Genomic DNA, 25171 nt, shown 5'->3' with positions numbered 1-25171 from the left:
TAATATGGCACCCCTCCTGGCTGTGAGTGCATTTACAGGAAAGGGCTGGGAGGCCAAGGCAAAGCCTAGTTGGGCTCGCTTAGAGGTGGGTAGCTGGACTGAGTGTGTCTGCAGGGGAGGGTTATAGGGAGAAGGATTAGGTCAGCCACCATTACCGTTGGGTATTTCTCAGGGAGCAGGTCTGATAATGAACTTGGCAGTGTGTTCACTGAGAGGGTGGCTGGGGCAGGGGTGGCAGGCGTAATGAGACTCTGGGCAGGAATGGGATAGGTACGAGGAGGAAGAGAAGAGGCCAAGCTGCAGTTTGCCTCTTGTGGGAGTTCAGGGCCACAGAGCCCACTGGCTGCTCACAGACAGACAGACATGCCCCACTCTTCTGATTCCAACCCCAACTCACATCATAGGCAGGGCTTCTACCAGGCCTGAAGCTGGGGGTGACAGAGAGAGAGCTGGGTAGGGAGGCCAACAAAGGGGACCAGGGGGCAACAGATGAGATGCAGGGGATGTGATGAGAAGAAACCTGAGTGGGGGGAATGATGACAAGAGGAGCCCAGGGGATGCAGACCAGATGTGAGAGACCAGGTGATGAGACAGGCTTGAAAGTCTCTTGAGCCACGGGCTGGTGTGGCTCAGTTGGTTGGGCATCGTCCCACAAACTGAAAGGTCACCGATTTGATTCCTAGTCAGGGCATATGCCTGGGTTGGGAGTTCAGTCCCTGGTTGAGGGTGCATATGAGAGGGAACCGGCCGATGTTTCTCTCTCACACTGATGTTTTTCTCCCCTCTTTTGCCCTCCCTTCCCCTCTCTTTAAAAAAGAAAGAAAGGAAGTCTCTTGAACAAGCTCATAAAGTACACATTTCTGTAGAGGAAAGCTGGGCACAGGACAGGCATCTGTCCCATCAGCCCAGTGACCACTATGTCAGCATCCTGGATTCCACGTAAACCAGGTCATGTCACCCCTCTGCAAAGAGCTGGGCTGATCCAGAGACAAGACTGCTGAGAGATGGCTAAGAGGGGCAAGCAGAGGCTGGAGTGCGGAAATGAGTTGTGTTCTCAGTGAGATCAGAAGGCACCTGATGCTACTGTGTGTTGTAACTGGTGACGTTACCTTTGATCACTTGGTCAAGGTGGTCTGGGCCAGGTTTCTCCACTATCATTTTTCCCTTTGTAATTATTAAGTATCTTGTGGGGTGAGACTCAGACTATGTGAATATCCTGTTATTCCTCAAACTTCCACTCACTGTTTTTAGTATCCATCGGTGAGTCTTGCTTGATTTGGGACCAGCTGTTCTAATCCTCACAACCTTATGAAGTTCAGAGTATCTCATCCCTCAATATACAAGAGATAAAGTAAATTAAAGCAAGGTTCTACTGGTAGCAGGTAATAGAGACAGACACTAATCCTTATAGTTTGGCTCCAGGGCCTGCACTTTCCACCCTGGAAATAAGACCTGCTCTCTGCCTTCAGGGAGTTCAGAGTCTATTTAGGGAGATGAGACTTAAAACACAAATTTCCTATCTTTACTTTTAGCACAGGACTACCTAATGAATTTATGAAAATAAACACCAGAGGGTGTTCTTGCCAGAAATGCATAATCTGAGTTGAGTTTTTAGGAAACATTAGACAAACCCAAATTGAGGGATAGTCCACAAAATAACCAGTTTGTACTCATTAGGATGTCAAGGCAGTATTAATACAATGCTCTGATTTTGAGGACTGTATTGAGGTTATATAAGAAAATGTTCTTGTTTTGTGGGAAATTCATATAAATATTGAGAGACGAAGGGGCATAATGGGTATAACTTACCTTCAAATGATTCAGAAAAAGTGTATCTTTATATACAGAATTTGTGCATATGTAAGTGATAAAACAAGTGTGATAAATGTTAACGACTGGTGATCTGGATGAAGGGTTTATAAGAATTCAGTGTACTATTTGTTGAAATTATGTAAAAAAAAAATTAAAATGAGTCAAAATAAATCTTGTCCTTGGGGGATGGGGAGTGACTGGAAGGGAGGATGCAGTGGCTTCTGAGAGCGTGTAATTGCCTCTTTCTCGGGGAGGTGTATTTAGTTTGTGAAACTACCCTGAGAAGTGCACCTATAATGTGTGCACCTTGTACAAATATATTTCAATAAAAAGTTTTCAAGAAGTTAAAACAAAAGACAATGCAAAAAACTGTCCCCATAAAGCACAGAGCACTGTGATGAAGGGCAGACAGTGTTTTCACCCCCCCAGGGCCAAGCACAGGGCTCGGCACCGACACTCACAACGAGACGAGACGACGAGACGTGCAGCAGGGGAGAGGCTAGGCAGGGAAAGGGAGGGGTCTCTCCTTACCCTAAACCACAAGGAACATAACCATCCTACCCTCCTGCAAGCCTCACCCCTTCCCTCCTGGAAACCTTCCTTTAGCTCTGGTGGGAGCACCCAGGCTTGCAGCCTTGAATGGGGGCCCAGGGGAGTATTGCATCCCCAGCTACCCCTGAAGCAAATGAAAAAATATAGAGATAGGAAATGTGCTTGTGATTCTGTCACTGGGATATGCAAATAAAATATATATGATAGGTCTATCTGCCTAATATTCCTGCCAATTCATTCTCTGGGTGTGATTAAAATGAGCAATAAATTCCTCGTGAGTCTCGGTGGAGTGAGGATCTGGGAGTGGAGATGTGGGTTGGCACCAGCACGTCCCCCTCAGCTGAATATTCATCATGGAATAGCTCTCCATATTTTTGTTTTATCTGCCATCATGTGCACAGAGATATATTTCTACTTCTCCTTCGTCACTTAGTTAAGACAGGAAAACGGTCTAAGCTTTAAGTATTAAACTCTCCACCTAGGGAAATCCTGCAAAGTGAGACCACAGGCTACCTTCTCTATGAAGCCTGACCTGGTCATTCTGCCTGGAGGAGATCATGCTTTCTTGGAGCCCCACAAACTCCGTGTAGACCCCTCCCCTAAAGCACAAGCCAGTCTGTGGGTATCAAAGCTGGCAGTGCCTGCCTTTCCCCATCTGCCTCTCCCCATCCTCCTCTCCCAGATGGCCGGCTCAGGGGACAGGAGCTGACCTTCATCCACCTCTGGATCTTCTTGGGGGCCCCGAGGAGGCTTCTCTACACAGAATGCTGAGAGAACTGAGTAAACCAACAGTGAGGAGAAACTCATTTAGATCAATTAAAATGACAGAGATTTTAGATAAATAACACCTTTTAAAAGGCAGGATGAAATAAAAAATTAGGCTAACGGATAATTTTAAAATAGGAAAATCTCAAGAAATAACATTAAGGGAAAAAAAAAGCAGATTCCAAATAAGGACCTAGGATCATAATTCAAAAACCTTGAGAGCCAAGTAGGAGATATAGATGTCTGATAGGCAAGCACATACAATAGGGAATGGGAAGGCGGGCGGCTAGAAAGTCCGTGCTCTAACCTCTAAAGCATTACACTCATACTTTTAGAAATTCTGGGTTGGCACAATAAAACACGGCTGCCAGTTTGAGATCCTTGGTGTACAAGTATATGGTAAACTATCAACCAGGTTTTAAAAAGGTCATCTATGTGAATATGTATAGGTATGATCCACAAAAGGTAAATACAGGATGATAAGAGGAAATCTCTGATTTATATCTCAATAGTTACTTATAACAACTTGATTTCTGTAAGTCACCTGACTTCTTTCAGCTCTAGTTTCCCATCTACAAAATGGCAGAAGAACTGCTTCATAGATTTGTTATAGGACTAGAAAAATATGTATTAAAGCACCTGGTATAGTGCCTGAATACACTAGATAAATGGCACCTACTATTATTATAAATAATTAAAAATATCAATATGTATAGGTATAAAGGCTTTTAATTGAGATTCTGCTAGTTGACATCTCTTCCAGGAAGCCTTCCTTGATCTAGGCAGGATGAGAAGCCACCTCAGGGTTTTCACAGTTCCAGGGCTTCCCTGGGACTGATGACTCAGTGGTGACATAGTTCACCTGCCTGTCTCCTTGTCAGACTGATCTGCTTCAATGTTTCACCAACTGTCTTCTTCCCACACAGCCCAGAGTGTAACACACAGATGTCATTTATAAATATGTACTGAATTATTTAATTCTCTTCTTTTACTTTCCTAATTTTCTATGATAGGACAGATGACTTTTACAATTAAAATTTTCTGTAATGAGCACATATTTGACTACAGAGTGATAGGTGAAGGTGGAAGAGGCTGAGCTGGGTGGCAGAGGATGCCGGACGGACAGAAGAGGAGTAAAATAAGATCAGAGTGGTGCTAACCTGTGTCTAGACAAAGAGCCAGGAGATGAGGTCTCAGGCTGGAGCCTCTGCACCCTCCAGGCCTGAGTCATTATGTTTGTTACAAACAGAGGGCCTGAATGCAACAGCAGCTGCTGCTTCCTTTCTGGCAGAGGGAGACAGAAACCAGGTCTAAAGCAGTGCTCTTCCTTAGAAACTCTGCCTCACAATTTTGAAGAGGTAGCTCTGCAGCTTGGAGGGGAATAACAGAGCAGAAAGAATGGGTGACTACGCAGACACTAAGCAAATGAAAGACAATACTGCTGACATCGAGGGAGAGCTGGGGGGCAGTTCAGCTGGTTAAAATCCAATGGGATGGCAGAGCGATCAGGTGCAGATGCTCAGAGGACAGCTGGACATTCCATATGTAGGAAATCCAGATCACATGAAAGGACAAAAGAGAAACAGCCTTCCAGTTGAGAAGTTACAGGAGCCCTGGGCTAACTCTAAGTGGTTGTCTAGCCTCTACAGGCAGCCCCTTGTACTATACGACAGCTTTGTTAGGGAGCTCCTCCTTGCATCTGCCACCCTTAAGCTTGGCTCTGTCCTAGCTTTGCCACTGAATGATATCTCCTCCCTTCCCACTCACAGCCATTCCTGTGCCTACGTGCAATCTCTCCTCTCCGGGCCAGATGACCCTATTGCCTTCAGCCTCTTCTCAGGGCACAGTTCCTCCTGTCCCCTTACTACGCCCCTCTGCACAGATTCTAAGAGCTCAATCTACTCAGAAGGTAGTGTCCGCAATTGCCCTCTGTGGTCTAGAAGGGTCTGATTGGCACAGAGGAATGCAACTGCCATTTCTTAACTTGGGACAGAAGCCTTCCGGACTACATCAAGCCATTTTTTTGGCAGCCAAATTTTGTTAAGGGTCCCTCGGCAGCCCTAACCCTCCCCCTGTGCTGGCACTAAAAGGCCTGTTTTTTGCTTTACATGACCAGACAAGAGTCAGTCCTAAGTCACATTACCTGACAGACCATTTATACTCTTGGCCAACTGAAGTGCTGGCTTTCAGAAGACAGTAATTAGGCCTGAAAAGCAAAAGGATGACTGCGATGCAGTCCTGAGGTTATCTGAAATGTGCTTAGGGATTTCCTTAAGGCCCCTGGGAAAGCTGACCTGACTTCCAGGGCTGCTTCTAGGGGTGGGAAATCTGAACAAGAGGGAAGCATTTGCTCTGTGCAATTGTTGCCCTTTGCCGCTCCCAAGTGCCCCTTGGAGTGTGCTATAAAAGCCAGTCCACCTTCCTAACGCCTCTCCTTCTCTGGGGGAAACATTGCAAGATGGTTACTGAGGATCCCAAGGAGGCAAATTGTAGTTAACACTGGTTCCCAGATAATTCCAGTTCTTCCCCTTTTAGATACATGGTAGGTTCACTCTTGGTCTCCTTGTGATTGGGCAAGAACATGGGATTAATATGTTCATGAGTTATGAGCAGAAGTGGAGGGTTCTACTTCCAGGCTGAACACTTAACTGCAGATGCAAGGTATTCCAGAAAATTCTTTTCCTTTGGCAAGCAATCAGCAACATGCCACAGGGTGGTTGCTCTGCACTCGGGTCCTGGAGTGCCTGCGATGAGCAGAGCACCCTGTGCCGCCGCCCCCCCGCCCCCCTGCCACTGACCCACAAGGAACATGCAGCGTGAGGCAAAAATAAACCTTTGTTGTTTTGGACAACGGAAATTTGGGGTTGTTACAACAGCATAGTATGTTTATCCTGATACACAGACAACCGTATACTGAACGGAACCTCAGAAACCGTTTAGTCCAGTGTTTTCACTGCAGAGGTAAACTGAGCTTCGATGAAGGAAAGTGCTAGCCTGAAGTCACCCAGTGGTGGAGCTGGGATCACAACCCACATCCTGTCTGTCCCAGTCCAGCGACCTCAGTGCTCTTACTCAAGACACAGAGTATTTGCCACTAGGTGGGCCCTGTTACACGGAATCATCTCAGGGAACTTCAGCCAACCTGCCCATAAAAGACCCCACGACGCAGGAAAGAGCGTAAGACAGCACCAGAAACAGGTTTTCTACTCTAGTCCTGCGTCTAACCTTACTTTGCTCAAGTCTGTTAGTTCCAGTTTCAATACTAACTTACTCTGGGACCAAAGGCAAGCCACACCACACCCCTGGCTCCAACTTCCCTAGAAGTAAAATAAGTCACTTGATTTCAGAAATTTAAAACGTTTGCCCCACAGCAGAGGCTCCATGGAGGCTGTTCAGGAGGGAACGGACAAGCCAGGGAAGGAACAGGTCCATCTCTCCTTCAACCAGAACAGCTCTAGTTTCCTCTGATTATTTGGTTTGGCTTCGGTATGATTTACCATCACTGGACTTGATGATTTCTGAGGTCCCTGCCAGCTCTGAGATTTGTGATTATAATTCTTGGATTCTGCCAAGTAGTTCCCGAGTTACAGTTCGGTGGCTGGGAGGACCAGAGGCAGTCCTGTTTTAAGGGAGTTCAAAAGTTTGGGTGAGAAGATCAAGTTAAGAAGACTCTGGGGGTGGGGGCAGCCCAGACTGTATACTGGGTTCTCTGGAGCGTGTGTGGAGAGGAGGGGTCAGGGAATGGTTCTAGAGGAGTGGTGACGGGAAAGGATGACTTGATGAGGCTACAGAATGAATTCACGAGGCTTTAGGAAATACTATTTGGGCTAAAGATTTTGTCTCACCAGCCTCCCTCCTACGAAGAGGAGCTAGAAGATCCATTACCTCAAAAATTAAATTTGAAGGTTAATCCTCAGAAGCAAAAAGTGACCCAGAATTCTTCCTGGTCACGACAGGAAGTTTCCTATTCTTGATGAGACTGGGGGTCAGATTTGTTTTAAACAGACAATAATAACCTAAGAGGAAGTGTGAAGCCTGACATAATTTAATGAATGAAAGATTTAATGCCTCATGGAGTGCCCACAGGCCTTTCCTTTCTCTGAGACTTACCTTGGCCTCCGAAGTTCTTAGAAGCTTCATCACTTCCCCTTCTCGGGCATAATCCAAGGCTTTGTGTCCCATCTCATTCCTCAGTAGGGGATTGGCTCCTGGCAGGAGGAGGAGAAAGAGAGGGTATCAGAGGCTCTGTGAGTAACCAGTGGGACCTCAGAGGGGCTTGAACCCTGGTTTTAGTGTTAGGAATGCCCATGGAAATGTAGAGCAATGAAAACCTATGAGACGGTAGAATGGTAGGAAAAACATGTTTAGCTACTTGAAAGGAGAGGTCTTAGTCCTCTCTAACACAGAGGTCAGAGTACTGTGGCTCTCACATGTGCAGAAACACTACGCATACTACCATACACATAGATGTGTTACACACACAGGTGTGCTCTACACAAATACACACAGCTGAACATGCTAACAAATGTACCAAACACACAAATTGATATACCCCAACACCAATGCATTAGTTATTGAGATACTCCTATTATCCAACTCATTTGCGTACAGATGAACACTCCTTTATAAAAATCATATATAGAAGGGCTCCTTACTAAGGAAAGAATGTCCCAAATAACAATGTAAATGCCCCCTTCTTTCTGCCCCTCTCTCCAAATGCTTTTTTCTCTCTGGCATTTCCTGCCTGCCAGAGTCAGCTGAGTCCTCCGGAAGGGTGTGGCCATCCCCAGCAACCTGGCTGTCCCAGTGCCAGCTGGAGGATGTTACTGATGGTACTTGTTGGTGAGTGTGCTCTCCTCCAGTCACAAGTTCCTGTGATTTGAAGACAAAGAACTTTAAGTATGACAAAAAGAGGCCATGCATCTACTTTGTTCCCTTTTTTAAGTGCCAGCAGCTGAGCCTGTATAAAGTGCTGACTGTGTGCAACGACTTGGCAGATATGGAGGAAAGGCTACTCTGACCCCTATGCTGTCAGAATCTCTTTTCCAAAGTCCAGGTCTGAGTACTTCACTCTCCTCTTCAAAAGCTGTCCATTTCAGCCCTGACTGGTGTGGCTCAGTGGGTTGGGTATCATTCCGAAAACTGAAAGGTCACCTGTCTGATTCCCGGTTAGGGCAGATGCCTGGTTTGAAGGCCAAGTCCTTGGTTGGGGGCATGTGAGCAGCAACTGGTCAATGTTTCTCTCATGTACATTGATGTTTTTCTCCTTTCTTTCTCCCTCCCTTCCCATCTCTTTAAAATTAAAGTTTTTTAAAAAGAAAAACAACCCCCCCCCAAAAAAAACTGTCCATTCCATTCAATTTAGCAAACCTTAAATGAGTGGACACAGAAGACTTGGACCTGGCCCTGATCCAGAGGTACTCCTCTCAAAGCAGGAAGAGAGAGAAACATAAGAAGAAAGCTGTGTCTTGAACACAGTAGATGGCCAAGAGTTATGTGTTAAATGGAACATTCCTTGATCTTTCTTGCTAGGGAAGTGTTGTCTAGAAGTAAAGAAAGGTTAAGGCTCGGTCTCTGCCCTAAGGATGTAACTGGCCGGCTGGGGACACTAAACACACAGTCAGGGCTGCGTCAGTGTGTCCAGCCACTGTTTGTTGATGGATAGTGAAACTCAGCATTTCTCAATTCCAGACTGTGGAGACATTTATATCATGATATAAAACCATTCCTACAGAAGTTCTCTGCTTCTTAAAGGCCTTTAAACTTAGCAACAATAGCTAGCATTTACTAAGCATTTACATGTGGTTGTCCACCTGGGCTGTGGAGGAAGAGTTGCAAGAAGAGGAGGGGAAAGGGGCAGAGAGCAGAAGTAGGATCCAGACCAAGGAAACTTATTATTAATTGAAAAATATCATACTTTTATATACAATCCTACTTTATAGTAGGAATTTCCTACAAAATATTAATATATAATTTTAAATAGATATAATTCATATACCTTTTAAAGTACACAGTTCAACCCTGACTGGTGTGGCTTAGGGGATTGACTGCTGGCCTGCAAACTGAAAGGTCGCTGGTTCAATACCCCCCTCAGGGCACATGCCTGGGTTGGGGGCCAGGTCCCCACTTGGACATGTTAGAGGCAACCCCCATGATCAATGTATCTCTCACACATTGATGTTTCTCTCCCTCTCTCCCTCCCTTCCCCTCTTTCTAAAAGTAAATAAATAAAATTAAAAACAAATAAAAGTATACAATTCAGTGGTTTTAAACAGAGTTATTTTACAAAGTTGTAAAACCATTACCATATCTAATTCCAGATCATGTTCATGATCTCAAAAAGAAACCTGGCCAGGCAGCTCAGCTGATCAGAGTGTCATCCCGACATACCAGGTTGCGGGTACGATCCCGGGTCAGGGCACGTACAAGAATTAACCAGTGAAGGCATAAATAAATGGAACAACAAATTAATGTTTTCTCTCTCTCTCTCAAAAAAAAAAAAAAAAAAGAAAGAAAGAAAGAAACCCCACAACCATTATCTGAGACCACCCCCTCCCCGTTCCCTCCAACCCCTGCAACCATCGTCTATTTTCTGTTTCTACTATAGATTTGCCTACTTGACATTGCATGTGAGTGGGATCACATAATGTGCGGCCTTTTGTGTCTGGCTTCTTTCACTTAATATAATGTTTCCAAGGTTCACCCATATTATAGCATGTGTTATTCATGCCACCACATGAACGTAGCATATACTTCATTTCTTTTTATTGCTGAATAATATTCCACTGTGTGGATATACCACATTGTTTTTCCATTCATCAGCTGATGGACATTTGGGTTGTTTCCCCTGTAGCCATAACAGTGCTATGCACATCTGCAAACAAGTCTTTATGTGCTGATAATACCCACTGGTATTTACTAAGCACTTACTCTGTGCCAGGCACTATGCTCTGTACTTTATATACATTACATCATTTAAGTCTAAGAACTGTCCTGAGAGCTAGGAATTAAAATTCTCATGCTATAGACATGGAAATTGGGTGCAGAGAAGTGAAATAAGTAGCCCGAAGTCACAAAGCTGGTTCTTTCCTTGGACCAAGAGTCAAACCCACCCCAGATTTTCTGAACCCCAATTTTCTACACTCCCATCAGGGTGGCCATGACACATCCTTGCTGAAAAATCCTTCAGTAGCTTTTCATTGCACAGAGGATGAAGTACAACCTTCCTAGTGAGGAGGGTGTCTTCAGCAGCCTCAAGGGGAGCTCTGTCCAGATATAGGCTGGAGGAGAAGGGTGATCAGGGAGAGATCTCTAAAGGGGAAAGACAAGAGGAACAAAGAGAAGAAGAGAAATGGAATAAGGAAGAGAGTAAAAATGGGAAAGACAAGGGAGGGAGGAGAGAAAGACAAGGTGAGAGAGGGACAGAGGAGAACTGAGAGTGAGACTAACCACTTTAAACAAGGGCTGTCAGTGATCTATATTTGCTTACAGAATGAAAAATGTGTGCCATAAACATTGGCCACTGAGTAATTTCTGGTAGGAGTCGTGTCACTTCTTATAAAGAATGGGATGGGGACAGGTAGGACATCTCTGCACCTGGGCCAGCCAGCACAGGGACGCCTTTTAAAGCAGTGCCGGGCCTGCTGCCAGCCCAGGGGGCTCTTAGGCCTTACCCCAGCCGCTTCTGAGGGAGGAAGCCAGTAGAGACCCCCAAGGTTCTGGAGCCTCAGGGTAGCGCGTCTGCTCCCACTTTAGGAAGGCTGAGGCAGGGCACCACGAATAATGTCCATTTGATATGAGCCCCCAGTCCCCGCACCCTTGCTCTGATGCTCTGACTTGACTAATTGCTGTAATAATTGATAGAACCTGACTTCTACAACTGATCGATTTCACCTTCACGACCAACGGCCACAAACCATTACACTCCAATAAATAACCACGTTGGGCCTCATCCGCCTGCCCTCTCCGGGGGCATCGGGATGGCCTGTGCCCCGGCCTGACCTTCCCTTGCCTCCCACCCAGGGCCCCTCCAGGCCAAGCAGCTGGTCTAGAGGGTCAGACCTCTGGGAGCAAGTGAGAGGGCTGGATGGAGGTGGGGAGTGCTAATCGCAGGCCATCCGTCACCTCCCACTGGCTGTCTGGGGCTGGGGCCAACACCTGGAGCACCGCAGGCAGTATAGTGCAGGACCCCTCCCCTCCTCTCTCTGCTCCAGATTAGTGTGTCCCAGCTTATAATATTTGATAAATAGCAGACTGGCTTCCTGGCAGCACTGCTGCGGCTGCGCCTGCCCGCTACAGCTGTGGAAGGTCACTCATTGGGGAAATATGTTTCTGTCAGTGGTATTGAAAAAAGTTTAGTGGAGTGACAGGCCTCAATTTTTCAAATTTTATTAACTCCATCCTCTTAACCATTTGTCTTGAATTCCTTCAGATTCTGGGGGATCTGTCAATAGGGCTTGGGCCAGGAAGGTAGGGTTGGGGGTGGGTGGTCATGGGCTGGTCCTAACTGGTAGGGTGACTGGTTTGGGTCTCATCACCCAGGGCAGGGTAGGACAGTGGAAATGGTGTTGGTGAGAGGGAAGGCCGGGGCCACTGGGGTCCAGGAAGCCCACTGTTCTCTGGAGTAGCACTTAACTTTGATTTGACACTCATAGACTTTCTGAGAGGAAAAGACCTTAACAGTGAGCTCTCCCAGCTCCCTAAGTAGTGACTACCCTCTACTACATCCACAACAGGTGGTCACCCTGGCTTCCCTGAATGTGCCCAGAACCCAGTTCCAAGCCCATGGCCCTTCAAGGGGTTTCCCCCACTGCACTAAGGGGAGATCCTTTTCATGTGGGCCCCAACCTCTCTCTCCAACCCTACTCCCACCTTAGTCTTCCTGCAAATACCTGTTCATCTTTTAAGACCCAGTTCAGGCTTCTCCTCCAGGAAAGCTTCCTTGTTTTCCTCCCACCCTAGTTTGGTACGATTCTTTGTGCTCCCATAGCCCTTCAGCTTCTATCTTACTGCACTAATCACGTCACGTTAAAACAGTCTGTCTCCAACCAAGACAAAAGAAGAGGTCTTAGAAGCCAGGGACCATGTCTGATCCACTGCTACATCCTTGTTACCCAGCACAGGGCCTGGCATATAACAAGAATTCAATAACATTTACCAAACCAATGGACTTTTTATAGGTGTTCTCTTCTGAGGCCACACACAACGTGGCTGTACTTTATACCCCAGAAGAGCCTTCTGACAGCAAGTGTGTGGGCACGCCCTTAGTTCCTTTAAGGTCCAGGGACCTTAGTCCCTGGTCTCTTTTCTAGTTCTAGGTACTTCTCTGCCTGGGTGGCAGATTAGGTCAGGTGAGCACCTAACATTCTTGATACTCTGTAGGTGGGAAGTGGGGAAGAAGTGGTGGGACAGAGTGGCCCACTTGCCCTTCCTGGGGAGAGGGATTAAATTAGGGTGGGGGATGTGATTAAGGTCTTCTAGTGCAGGAGAAGCAGTTTATAAGCTGGGGGTAGGGTAGGGGAGGAGGCTTGTAATTCCCTCCTCCCTTGACACTACTCAGTCCAGGCCCTCTGTCTACCTATGTGAATATCAGAGAAGAGAATGTGTGTAAGAGGACTTTAAAAAACACAACAGTAACTGCCCTAAACAAATATGGTTGGGTTATTATTATCAATAATTTCGACACGCTCACCTCCCACAGCTTTGTCAGCTCCTTGCCCACCCTGACCTCCAAACACAGTTTTATCAGCCGTACTGGCCTTCCAGGGATCTGCATCTCCAGCCACTGCAGTTTCCATGACTCACCCTTCCCCTGTAAAAGGGCACCAGGCAGGGAACTGGCAGGGGTGGGGGGATCACCACTCCCTGGCTGTGTGATCTGGGTTCACTTCTCTGCTTCACTTCTCTGTTGGTAATAATTGTGCACTGCCTTTCTCTAGGGGTTTTGCTTGGACTGAATAAGATAAAAAGCACATAAATGATAAAAAAAAAAGGGTTGTACAGGCTGTATGACATTCTCTGTAATAACTTTTACATTCACTCACTCCTTCTATTTTGACTGCTAGCTCCTTTACCGCCTTCATCCTGATTTTCATTATTTCAACAGTCTGCTTACTATCTCCAGCTACAGGTTTTTGTTGAACATAAAATCTTTCCCATGATGAGATATATGGAGTGAGCTCTTCTTTTGGTTGTGAGTGCCCGTCAAGCAGACAGAGAGAGGCAATGGCCCAGGACATCAGAGAAGCCATGCACCTGCACTGGCCCCACACTGTTGTTTGGACCACTCCTCACGCCTGGAACCCCGCCCCTTGTCTCCCTGATTCCCTATTCTTCAAAGGCCCTTCTCTGGGAAGCCTCCCCTCCCCTCCCCTCCCCTCCCCTCCCCTCCCCTTCCTTTTAGGTTCTTCACCTGTCCCTGGGCTCCTGTTGTCCTCTCTGCTCACTCCTTTTCCTGGGAGTCCACCCCTATTAGTCTATATGTAGCTGCTCAGCTCAGAGATGGTCCAATTCCCCTCTGTACTCCCAGAGTCTGAATGAAGGTGAGAGAAGAGCCCTGTCCACAATGCTACACGACACAGCAGAACTGGGAATACAGCCTGGGGTCCTAACAGTTTATTTTGAACTTTTCCTAGAGACCAAACCACTGATCATTCTCAACATATGTATACGCAGGTACGTGCGTACCTGCACCGTCATGCTTTCATGGAGCTAAGAATCTTTACTGGGCACTTTACATGCCACAGCCTGTGCCAACTACTTCCATGTACTTAATTCTTCATTTGGTGAACAAAGCAGGAGAGGTATTATTTTTTCCATTTTACGGATGATTTAACTGAATCTGGGAAGAGTAAGATGAGAGGATATGGGCTAACATTTGCTGGGCATAAGGCTTTTATACACAGTGTCTGAATTATTCATCATACAGAGGCTCAGAGACCTGAAATAATTTGCCCATGGTCACACAGTGAGTAAGAAATAATGCTAAAATTTAAAGGAGGGGTTTATTATATTGGGTTGGCCAAAAAATTTGTTAAGTTTTTTTTTGTAAAATAAAATACATACTTTTCATTTTTACCAATAACTTTATTGATTTGGATATTTTGGGTATGTCAGTTATATCCCTCCCTATATGGTGGTATAATGTTGACTGTTTTCAATTAATGTCTTGATTTTATCACTAGGTACTTCAACTGGTCTACCCAACTGTGGAGCATCATGGCAGAGAATCTCCAGCATGAAACTTCATAATCCACTTTTGACAGGTTTGATCAGTCACAGTACCTTCTCCATATACTGCACAAGTCTTCTTTTGCCGTTTCAGTTGCATTTTTACCTTCTTGAAGTAATAAAGCATAACATGCCAAAAATGTTGCATATTTTCTTCCATCTTTAATATTTAATTGGCTACCCCAAAATTCACCAATTTTGATTTTTTTAAATGCATGCTGATATTACAGCTGTTACAATACAATCTGACAAAATTGTTTTGAATGAAGTTAAAGACAACTAACTAAGCACTACTAGAGCCAGCTTATGGAAAAAACAAACAAACAAACTTTTTGGCCAACCCAATACTATTCTCTTTTTTGTAAATGATTGAAATTTTACATAATAAAAATTTTTTTTGTTTTTGTTTTTTTACAAAGAAGTCAGGCCTTGTTTTCTACTACATAATGCTACCTTCCAAAGGCTCAATGACTCAAAAAGGGAAAAATAATTTTTTCTTTTACCTTCCAGGGTGCTCAGATGTTCTAAAGCTACAATAGGGGTGTTTCTACAGGTAGGTTTGGGATAAACAGCTTTGTGGAAAGGGGATACAATGGGGATCCTTTTCCTCCCATCAAGGTTTCCCTGTCTGGGGGCCAGGTGAATCGTGACCCACATATACTGACCTCCCAGAAGGTCATCCAGGAATCCTAACTCTCCAATGGACATTACAGGTAAGATCCATTGTCTTTAGGTAGGCAGATTTCTAAAGTTCACAGAATGGTGCACTCTCCCTCCTAGGAGCACATCTGGGTCTTTCCCTTCCCACTCTTCTTCACCCACAGGCAGAAATCTCCTAAACTCTAAGGGACCCCATGAGACTTGCAACCAGGAGAGCAATGGGCAGGGCAGCTCATCCCAGGATAACTCCCTGAACCTGTCTTCAATGTCCCCTTTCCTCTGACTTTCCAGTGAGCCAAAGCAGCCCTGCCTCGGCTCTCTCCTGCTGCTTCTTCTGTCCTAAGTCCTTCCTTGTTTTACTGTCCCTAGCTTTAATAACATACTCTTAAAATAAAAATAAATAAATAAATAAAGTTCACAGAAAAGAGAGCTATTGCATCACGGTTGGATTCAGTCGTTTCATTAAAACCCACCAAGCACTGAGGCAGGCCAAGGGATCGGCAAACTGTGGAACAAGACTGGTTCTTGTCCTTGAGTAGAACCCAGCCTGATGGGAGACAGACAGGGACAAACAGTGACAATACAGTGTGGTGTAGGAGGACAAGAAGATGAGGGTGATGACCCCCACCATTCCCCCAAAGGAGCCACACATTGGGTAGTCGAGGAAATGGGAAATCACAGCATTAGCTGGAGAAGAACACAAGTACTAAGACAAAAAAAAAAAGACTAGAGAAGCCCAGGGAAGGGAAGGTTAAAGCTCAAGGTCACAGAGACCTTGGGGGAGCATGAACTAAAACCCAGGTTGTCCCGTCCAGGGCTCTTTCCATTTGTCTTAACTGTCCTGGGCCCCATTTCTGAGTTTTCAGTTCCAGGGTGGACCTGAAGGTGTAGGCTGCTACCCTGGGCTGGTACTGTTCCCTTCAGTAGTACCAAATTCCCCTTTGTCTAGCACTCAGACCCTTCATTCTGCAAAGCCCAGCTCCAATTTTCCTACTTTTAAGTTTTCCTAGACCACGCCTGCTTATATGGATCACTTTCTCCTTTGAACTCTTCTTAAACCACTTATCTGATCACACACTTTTCATACATACATATCTGTGTCCAGAATCAGACAGCATCACTAAAGATGCTTTGTGAATGCCTAGAAAAAGAAATGGTAATGATGGCGAGGTGTCAGGCTGGGTTCAAAGAAACCAAGACATGCTTTTGTTCATCATGATTACCTGTTTGCTCAATCAGGTGCAGTTAGGGCAAATGTGAACTTCATCAGACATTTGACGGGATGTCTCGGGACACCCGTGAAAACACGACGGAGAAAGGGGAGCTGGATGCCAGGATAGTGTGGAGGTTTAGCAAGTGACTAGTAGGCTAAGTGGACCTAGGGGTAGGTGAGGGGAGTGGCAGGGTGCAGTGACTGACAGACCAGAGGTGACCTGGAAGGAAGTTTCCAGTGGCAACAAATAGTCCTGGTCCTCTTCAGCTTGTCTTTCCCTGACACAGATTATCACAGTGATGGTCTCTTCATCAGATCTGCAGATGTCAGGTTAAGGTGGGAAGGGTACCAAATACACCTGGTGGAAGGCTGACATTAAGAGCTGAGACAAATGAGATGAAAATGAAAGGCGATAAATGGGAAGCCATGGGTTTTGGAAAAGAGACAAAATGAAGATTGTTCTGGGAAGAGTGATCACGATAGAAAATAGTTTAGAACCTTGTGAGAAGAATGGTTTAAGGACCTGGAGGTTTAGGCTGGAGAAAAGGTAGCTCAGGAGAATACAACTGCATTTTCAGGTGCTTGAACGGCTATCATGTGGGACTGGGATTAGAGTCATTCCACATAAGCTAAGTGATAAAATTAAGACCCTTGGAAGCAGATTTTGGCTGGATATAAGAAACTCCTAACCGTTAGAACATCTGAAGATAGAATCTGAGCAACCTCAGGAACAACTGAGTTCCCCAGCACTGGAAACATTCAAGCACATAGTGGAAAACCAGTTGGTAGGCCTGCTACTTACACATCTGTTTACAGAGGTTTTTCAAGATTGTTAATTTGTGTCTGTTCATTCATTCAAAAATACTTTTTGAGATCTTTCTATGCATCTGGCACCATGCTAGGTGCTAGGCATTCAAAAGCAAGCAAGACACTGTCCCTGTTCTTAAGGAGCTCCTGATCCTGTTGGGAGGAGTTTATTTCAAGAGTATCTTGTACCTTGATTATAGGCCTCAGCACAGGGAAGGTTGGCTTCAGCTTAGGTTAAATCAAAGAGTTCCTGTGGAAATTCAAACACATATTTGGTTACTAAAGGCCATAAACAGTTTAATCAAGGCCAAATTACTTGCTCAAACCAACTGTTAGCTGTGGAAATGGAAGTGTACACTGAAACACAATTTGTGATTTTTTTGTGCATTATATTTTGCTCTTACAGTCTGAATTTGGTCTTTGGCTGGGACTTGTAAGACAATCTGTAGGTACATAAACAAGTGGCTGTGGTGTCAGGGTGAAGTGATTTAGCCAGCAGGGCTACCCAACTCTCCATTTCTTACCCACCCTATGGGGACTGCTTCAGCACAGACATAAACATGCTCCTGCCGTTACCTTATTGCACTCGTCACATGGGGAGGCTAGAAGGCTTGATTCAGGGATATGATTGGATTTTAAATCCCAGTCTCACAGGATTTTAATTACTGGTCTGGGGCGGCAGGGATAGGCGCTGGCTGCCTTTGGATTGAGGAGGTCGATACGCCACTCCACAACATATTGAGCCACAATGCCTGCAGACTCTATTGCTCTATTTAATCATCTTTTGCAAAATTTACAGTGGAACAGGAGAGATCAATACGGAATTTATCACATTCTCTTGTAAATATGAGCCAGGAAAGAGTTCCAGGCAGTTTGTTACTGAGTGGGAGGGAACATGTCTGTGTGCAGCTGGGCATTAGGAGATGAGACAAAAATCCATTCTTCTTGGCATAAGCTACAGATGCTCAGCCGGTCCCTCCTAAGCCTGAAGGCGAGTTCAATGGGACTAACACTGATTCATTCATTCATTCCATCAACGAACCAACATTCCAGAGCACCTATTTTACGTCAGACTCTGTGTAGGCTCTGGGGATTCCAACTGGAATTCTAGTAGTGGAACCTGAGCAAATTACTTAACAGTCTAGTGCATTTATTTATGTAGGTGATAAGAGTATCAAACTCAGAGTTATTTTAAGTATTAAAAAACATAAGAGCCTTAGTGCAGAGCTTGAAACATACAGTAAGAACTCAATAAATGATAGCTATTGTTATTTTTACTATATTTACCATTATTAGGCACTCCTTCCCACAGTGTATCTCACCAGTGGTACATGTACAGGAATGGGGTATTGTGCAGAGAGCCAGATGCCCCGTCTAGCAGACAGAAAAAAAAAGACTGGGGTGGCTTCCACAGGTTAGAGACCTGGCCAGGGGCACTGGCAGCAGAATCAGAGGAGCAGGGGCTAGAGGGTGTGTAAAGAAGAGATACATGTTAAGCTCAGTTTTTTTCAAAGCTTCAGCTGTAATCCTGAAAACAATAAAATAGCCTCCCTAAATTGTTGTGGGGGAACAGAGTGAGAAGTGATTCTTTATGTGGGTAAACCAGGGAAAGTTACATAAAAGAGACATAAATGAATTGGCTCTTGAAGACTAAGTAAAAGTTTGATAAGTGGAGAAGTGGGGAAAGGACACTCATCCCAGGTAGCGAAAAGTGAATGAGCAAAGGTTTGGAGGCAGGAAAAACTCCAGGCTAGGGAGTAAGCAGTTGAGTGGGCCTATGGCAGAGACAGCTCTTGTCTCTCCAGGCCCACCTGGCGAAAGGATGGCAGAAGATTCATGGTGGGCTGCAGAACCTTGCATGCTGGGTTAGACATCTGAGCTCATCTTACAGGCACTGGGAACTGAACGTTTTCAAACAGGAGTGACAGGGGTTTGTTGGCTAGAGGCTGGTTTAAAGGGGAGCCTGGTGATAGGGGACCAAAAAGAAGGCTATTAACACTAGTCCAGACAGGAGTAAAATAAAGTCTGAATTCAGTCTCCTCTGTAGTGGAGACAGAGAAAGAATGGACTTGAGAGGAAGTTCTAAGAAAGATGGGATTAGTGGAAAGTAAAGGCAAAGTCAACAGACTTACTTATAATACATCCTTGTTTGTGTGACCATAGATGATGGTTCCATTCACTAAACAGGGAACGAAGAGGGCTGGCTTTGGATACACTGAGTATAAAATGTCGACTGAATATTAAGATCAGCAGAGGACTGGAGACATGAAAAAGCCTGGTTTGTTCTAAGACAAATATGCAGGCCACTCTGGGTAGAAAAGAGGTGGTACAAAGCATGGAAATGAATGTTCAAAGACACCTCAAAATTGGGTGGGGGAAAGGACAAAAGCAAAAACTGCTGCCAAGGATCTCTGTTCAATGCAAACTTAAGGTAGGGGTTTTCTAGATGAGGGATAATGCTCCAAATAGCATGTGACATACGCACTGTAAGAATGGGGATCGTCAGCTCATTTTCACTTTGGGCAAGTTTCCTGGAAGCCATGGGCTTCCAGGAGGACAGCCCTATTTCTCGCTCACCCCACAATCCAGCACAGACTATTCCCAGAGGTGGCAGCAGGCCCTGTGACCAGAAGGCAGCTGGGAGCAATTGTCAGTGGCAAAGGAAAGGCTCTGGATAAAGCAGAGTTCAAAGTGGACTATAATAAGAGCCTGGGTCCCTGGGCTTCTGCACCCCTCCTGCAAATGACAGCTGAGGCCAAGGCAGCCAAACCTGGGGTCTGGGCTGGATTTAGCAGTCATAATTATACTGCTGATGTCTGGGGCAGAGCCACAGTCTGCAGAAGGCGACAGCTTTTGTTCATGCACATCATCTTCAAACATGCTAATCTCATGTCTGCTTCCATCTAACAGCATTGAAGGGAGGCTGAGGGAAGGGCACACAATGCCCACACATCTGGCTAATTCAGTTACAAGGCCAATCAATCTTGATGGGTTGTCTATAAAACACCAGTCACCCCAAAGGACGGAGCTGACCAGATGTTTAAGCTTCTGTTGACCAATCGGGCCTAATGTCCATAGCAGGGAAGAGGGGTTATCAAGAGTTGGCTCAGGATTCCACTCACACGTTTATTATCAAAGCTGCCTAAAGCCTTCTGCTTGGATGAGAAGTACATTAAGGTGGTAAAGCCTTCTGCTTGGATGAGAAGTACATTAAGGTGGTGGTCGAGCCAGGCTCATTGGAATACTCACACCTTAATGAGGACAGGAGGTCTTATTTACAGATGGCTTTGAGAACACTTGCAGAAAGAGAAACCAATAACATACTTTTACTAATTGCACTGCGCAGTATAGAGAGAATCAGGGGTGGGGAGGGAATATTGTTTACTACGATATTAAATGCCACAGGCTATAGTTCTGGACACAGAAACCGTTCATCTGCTGATGACTTCTTTTCAACCCCCATCAAGGTTGAAGGAACTGTTCATCTCCCTCATACGACTGTTGCTTTTTTTAAAAACCAGAGGCCACTGCCAAGGACTTCTTCAATTAATGCTTTTTCCTTTACACCCAACCACAGAGACCAGGCAACAGTCGCCAAGAATAAAAGTGGAAGAGAGTGGTAGGGAGATTAGGAGGAAGTAGAGGGCAGGGAATAGACTTGTAGTCTATACCAAAGGTATCATTTTTCACCCAGAGCTTCCTGCTGGTGCTAACGATTCCACTCTTTTTCGAGAGTGTTTTTCCTAATTAATTCTACGGACTTTACCATGTTTGTCTCAGAGTTGTGGCTGGCATCACAAACCAGATAAATAGACTTGCATAAAGGAAAGCTCTGATATTTTTAGAAGGTGGTGAGACAAAAGCACAAATTAAAAATGGTATCTTTGTTGTGACATCCTGTGCCCAGAACAGTGCCTGGCACTCGCAGGAGTTTCATAACTGAATAATCATGCCCCAGTTATGATACAGCTGGGTTGTGCTCCTTCAGTCTATTTGTTGGGAGAGGACTTCTATCATCCCTGGCAATCCTACTGGACAAAATCACTCAGAGAGCAGGAGAATCTTCTCTGGGCCTGAACAAGTGGGAGGAAGTGGTGTTTGGAGGTAAGGGTACAGATCTCATTACCATACCCAGCAACCTCTTCTTCCTTTTCCTCGAGGCATCAGCAATCAATGCTGATGACCGACCCTGCCTCCTCCTGATTCTTTTCTGCCTTGATTTCCATTATATACAATACATATGACTTGGTCTCTTTTGTAGGTTTCTGTTCATTCTTCTGTCCCAAGTTATGGGTGACACCCACAGCTGAGTCCTCAGCTCCATCTCTTTCTTTCTGATGTGTTCTCCTTTAAAAAAAACAACAGTTCCAATTTGCATAGTTTAAACTACCCTAGTGGTTCTCAATCCCAACAGTATGTTAGGATTATATGGGAAGTGTTAAAACTGTATCAACCCAAAATGGGAGAAAATATTTGCAATATATATGACAGATAGAGGGCTAATATAATATACTTAATGTGTAAAAAAAGTTTACATATCAAAAGAAAAACTAAGACCAGAAGTTCTAGCAGAATGTATAAAAGACGTGACCTTGAAAGGAGATATAAATTGGCTCTTAAATATATGAAATGATATTCAACTTCACTTATAATAAGAGAATCAAACTAAAACTACACTCAGATACTACTGTGTTGGCCAAAAAGTTTGTTTAGTTTTTTCTGTAGCTGGCTGTAAGAGATCTGATCAGATCACTGGGAAGGAGTGGGAAAGGACAGTAGGAGGACGTTGTCCAAGGCAAAGGTAAATAGCCCAGGAAAGGATTGGCTGAGAAGCTGAATGTCTCCAAAGCCCATGGAATGATGGGCGAGAAGATCTGAAATAAAAGAGGTGCTCTTAGGCTCTCAGAGGGGCACTGGCTCTCCCTGGCTCTTGGGCTCTTCTCCCTAGAGGATGCCTGGATGATCGTCCTGCAGCTGCCTGCATTTCCCAAAGGAAGTATTTCCCACCCAAAGTATTTTGGATGGGAAGGAAGTACAGACACAGCCTAGGACTGGGCTTGCCTTGCAGAGAGGGTGGCAGGTTCATCCTTTTGGTGTTGTAGAGGGGACAAGGCCTGAGGCAGAAGCCTGCCATTCTTCCAAAATTGTATAGATTTTGTATCTGATGTTGTTTTAGTTTGTAAATTAACCCTACAGAAACAACTAAAAACTAACAGGGGGAATGCTAGGAGAACCTAGGTATTAGAGGAAGTGGGAGTAAGACTTTTCACTGAAAACCCTTTTGAATTTTGTACCGTGTGCAAGTATTAACTATTCAAAACAAAGGAAAATTAAACATTTATAAAATATCTCTGAGAATGTATTAAGCATAATGATGGCCCCTCAGTGATGTCCACCTTCTAAGTCCTGAAACCTGTGAACATGTTAAATGACTCAGCAAAGGGCTATTAAGGTTGCTCATCAGCTGACTCCGATGGGAAATTACCTTGGCGCATTCAGGAGAACCAATGTGATCACAAGGGCCCTTATACATGAAAGAGGGAGGAAGAACAGTCTGTGTCAGTGCTGAAATATGACTCTGCTGCCTATTGCTGGCCTGCAGGTGGAAGAGGGCTAGGAGACAAGGAATGTGGGCAGCCTCTAGAAGCTGGAAAAGGCAGGAAAACAGACTCTCTCTGAGTCTCCAAAAAGGAACGCAACTTTGCAGACACCTTGATTTTAGTCCAGTGAGACCTATTTCAGGCTTATCTCCAGAACTGTAAGATAATAAATCAGGGTTGTTTTATGCCACTAAGTTTGTGATAATCTGTTTACAGCAGCAAAAGGGAGGATATATAAGAAAAGTTACAGTGGTTGCCCTTGCCAGGTAGCTCAGCTGGTTAGAGTATTGTCCCGATATGCCAAGGTTGTGGGTTCGATTCCCAATCAGGGCACATATAGGAGTCAACCAATGAGTGCATGGAAAGCTGGCATAACAAATCAATGTTTCTCTCTCAAATCAGTAAATAAAAAATCTTTAAAAAGTTACAGTGGTTGCCTCTGAGGAAGAGGACCAGGAATGTAGAAGGGAGACTTCCTTTCCACTATATCTTCCATACTGCTTGAAAAATTATTTTATTTTGTACATTTTTTAAAGTAAAAATCACTAAAGTCACTAAACAAACAACAGTTACTTCAGGAGCTCTCTATTGATTTCAAAATTAAGTACAAGTCCTCTGGCTCATACCCAAGGCCCTCCACATTCAAGTCTCCCTACTACCCACAATCCAGCAGGGAGCCAGTTCCTACCAGGTCTCTAGTGTGCAAGGCTCCTTTGTGTTGCTAGATCACCTAGAAAGCTTTCCTCCTTCCCTCTGCCTGTATGAATTCTCCCCGTCCTTCGGGGTCTGCCTCCAGTCCCTCCTCCTCCATGAAGCCTTCTACAACATCAACACTGATGTTTCTCCTCCTCATTCATTACACTTATTCTGGCCTTTGCTTACGTGTAATTTAGGATCCTGTCACTGGTGCTCTTCTCAGTGTGCTTTGTGTATGGGCCTTTCCACCAAACGAGCATACTACAGGGTGCAGTCTGAAGGACGGGCCTGTATCTTTTTCTTTTTCTTTCCCATAATGCCTACTGCCCATTTATAAAATAACTTATTCAATAAATATTTACTGAGTACCTATCATATGCTAAGGAGAGTGCAAGGTGCTGGGAATATAAGCACTGCAGATCTAGACCCTACTTTCAGGGAATGCATTGTGTGGTGAAGGAGAGAACTATTAAGCAAATAGCCAAATAACTACATGCTATGGTAAGTGTGATAGAGAAGTTCCACAGGATGATTTAAGAGCATATATTGGAGGAACCTAGAAGAGGGGATACTGATGGTCAGTCAGCTATAGGAAAATAATTAATAGTTGCTGAACAAATATGAATACTTAATTTGCAATTAGATAAATCAAGAGGGCAATATTCAGTCAAAGTCACAAACTATGAAATGGAAGGGAGCTTTGGGATTGCAGCCCAACTATCTAATTTTACAGATGGGGAAATGAGGTTCAGTGAGGAGCAAGGGACTTGCTCAAGTTCCAATAGCAAGGTCGAGTTTGCATCAGGTCGCCTGCACATAGGGTTCATTACTTCGAGGGAGTCTCGACAAGCTCCCTTCTTCTGCTACATTTAAAAGAATTCATTCCTCAAATGATGTTCAGGAAGAAGTATGTGGCATAAACCTTCAAGAGCACCTCTATGCTAGAAGCAAATGCTTTATATGAAGGGTTCTAGTCCATTTGATCCTGGGATGGGCCTTCGCCGCTATTTACAAGCCCTGACCTTCAGACTGATGTTTCCCTTTCTTAAAGCTACAGTGCTGCCTTTTCTGTGTGCATTCTACCCAAGAGCACATGCTCTTGGTGGGGCATGAGTGAGCTGGCAAAGGGCAGTTGGCCCTGTCTTGGGAAATGTGAATCCTAATCAGCTCTGTTTCCAGGCCCAGTGCAGGTGAAGGAGAGCACATTACACAGAACAGACCTGGCCCAGCTGATGCTGACCTCTTCTTCACCCAGGGGAGCCTCGGCCTCCAGCTGCCACTGTTTGGCGGTGATGAGGTCATGCCGGATACCAGCCAGGCTCATCTGAGGACTGTTTGGAGCCGATTAAAGCGTTGATGAAGTGTGGGTGCCTGGATGGCAGGTGGCTCTGGAGAGCTTGGGTTCTGGTGACCAGGCAGGCACTCATCTCTAACTCAACCAAGCAGCGACTTCTGTACATCCACAGGATCTAGGATACAGAAATGCCTTTCCATGGAGGTCAGCAAGGACAGTTCTTCATTTTGCACTGGGGAAGGGGCTACCTTAGGCCAAAGGCAGGCGACAAAACACAGGGTCACTTAGGGCCCCTTTTAGCCCTGACCTACTACATGGACTGCAATTAAACACCATAGAACCTCTCCATTCTCCACAATGCCCCCAGCTGGACTGCTGGGTCCCTTTAGGTGACTATTGGCCATCCTGCTTCACGGGATTTTCTCAAGTGACAGGCTAACATCTACAGGTCTCAACATATATGCCATCTGCTCAGGGAGGACTGTACTCTTCCTTAATAATACTTGTCTAAACGGTAATTAGCTAATAATTTTTTTAAATTAT

General features: G+C 45.0%; 1 protein-coding gene across 3 annotated transcripts in view; it reads right to left on the bottom strand.

Moving 5' to 3' along the window:
* The window catches only part of CLPB (caseinolytic mitochondrial matrix peptidase chaperone subunit B), a 136375-nt gene that overhangs the window by 31716 nt on the left and 79488 nt on the right, over positions 1-25171 (bottom strand). For all 3 annotated transcript variants that reach the window (XM_028515536.2, XM_036028859.1, XM_036028858.1), the window contains one exon: positions 7240-7337. In XM_028515536.2, the coding sequence (XP_028371337.1) occupies positions 7240-7337 (98 nt within the window). The remainder of the gene's footprint in view (positions 1-7239; positions 7338-25171) is intronic.

The sequence above is a fragment of the Phyllostomus discolor genome, chromosome 6, assembly GCF_004126475.2.
Source record: "Phyllostomus discolor isolate MPI-MPIP mPhyDis1 chromosome 6, mPhyDis1.pri.v3, whole genome shotgun sequence".
Taxonomy (NCBI): Eukaryota; Metazoa; Chordata; class Mammalia; order Chiroptera; family Phyllostomidae; genus Phyllostomus; species Phyllostomus discolor.
The sequence above is the reverse complement of the archived record's forward strand: the minus strand, read 5'-3'. Positions and strand labels throughout refer to the sequence as shown.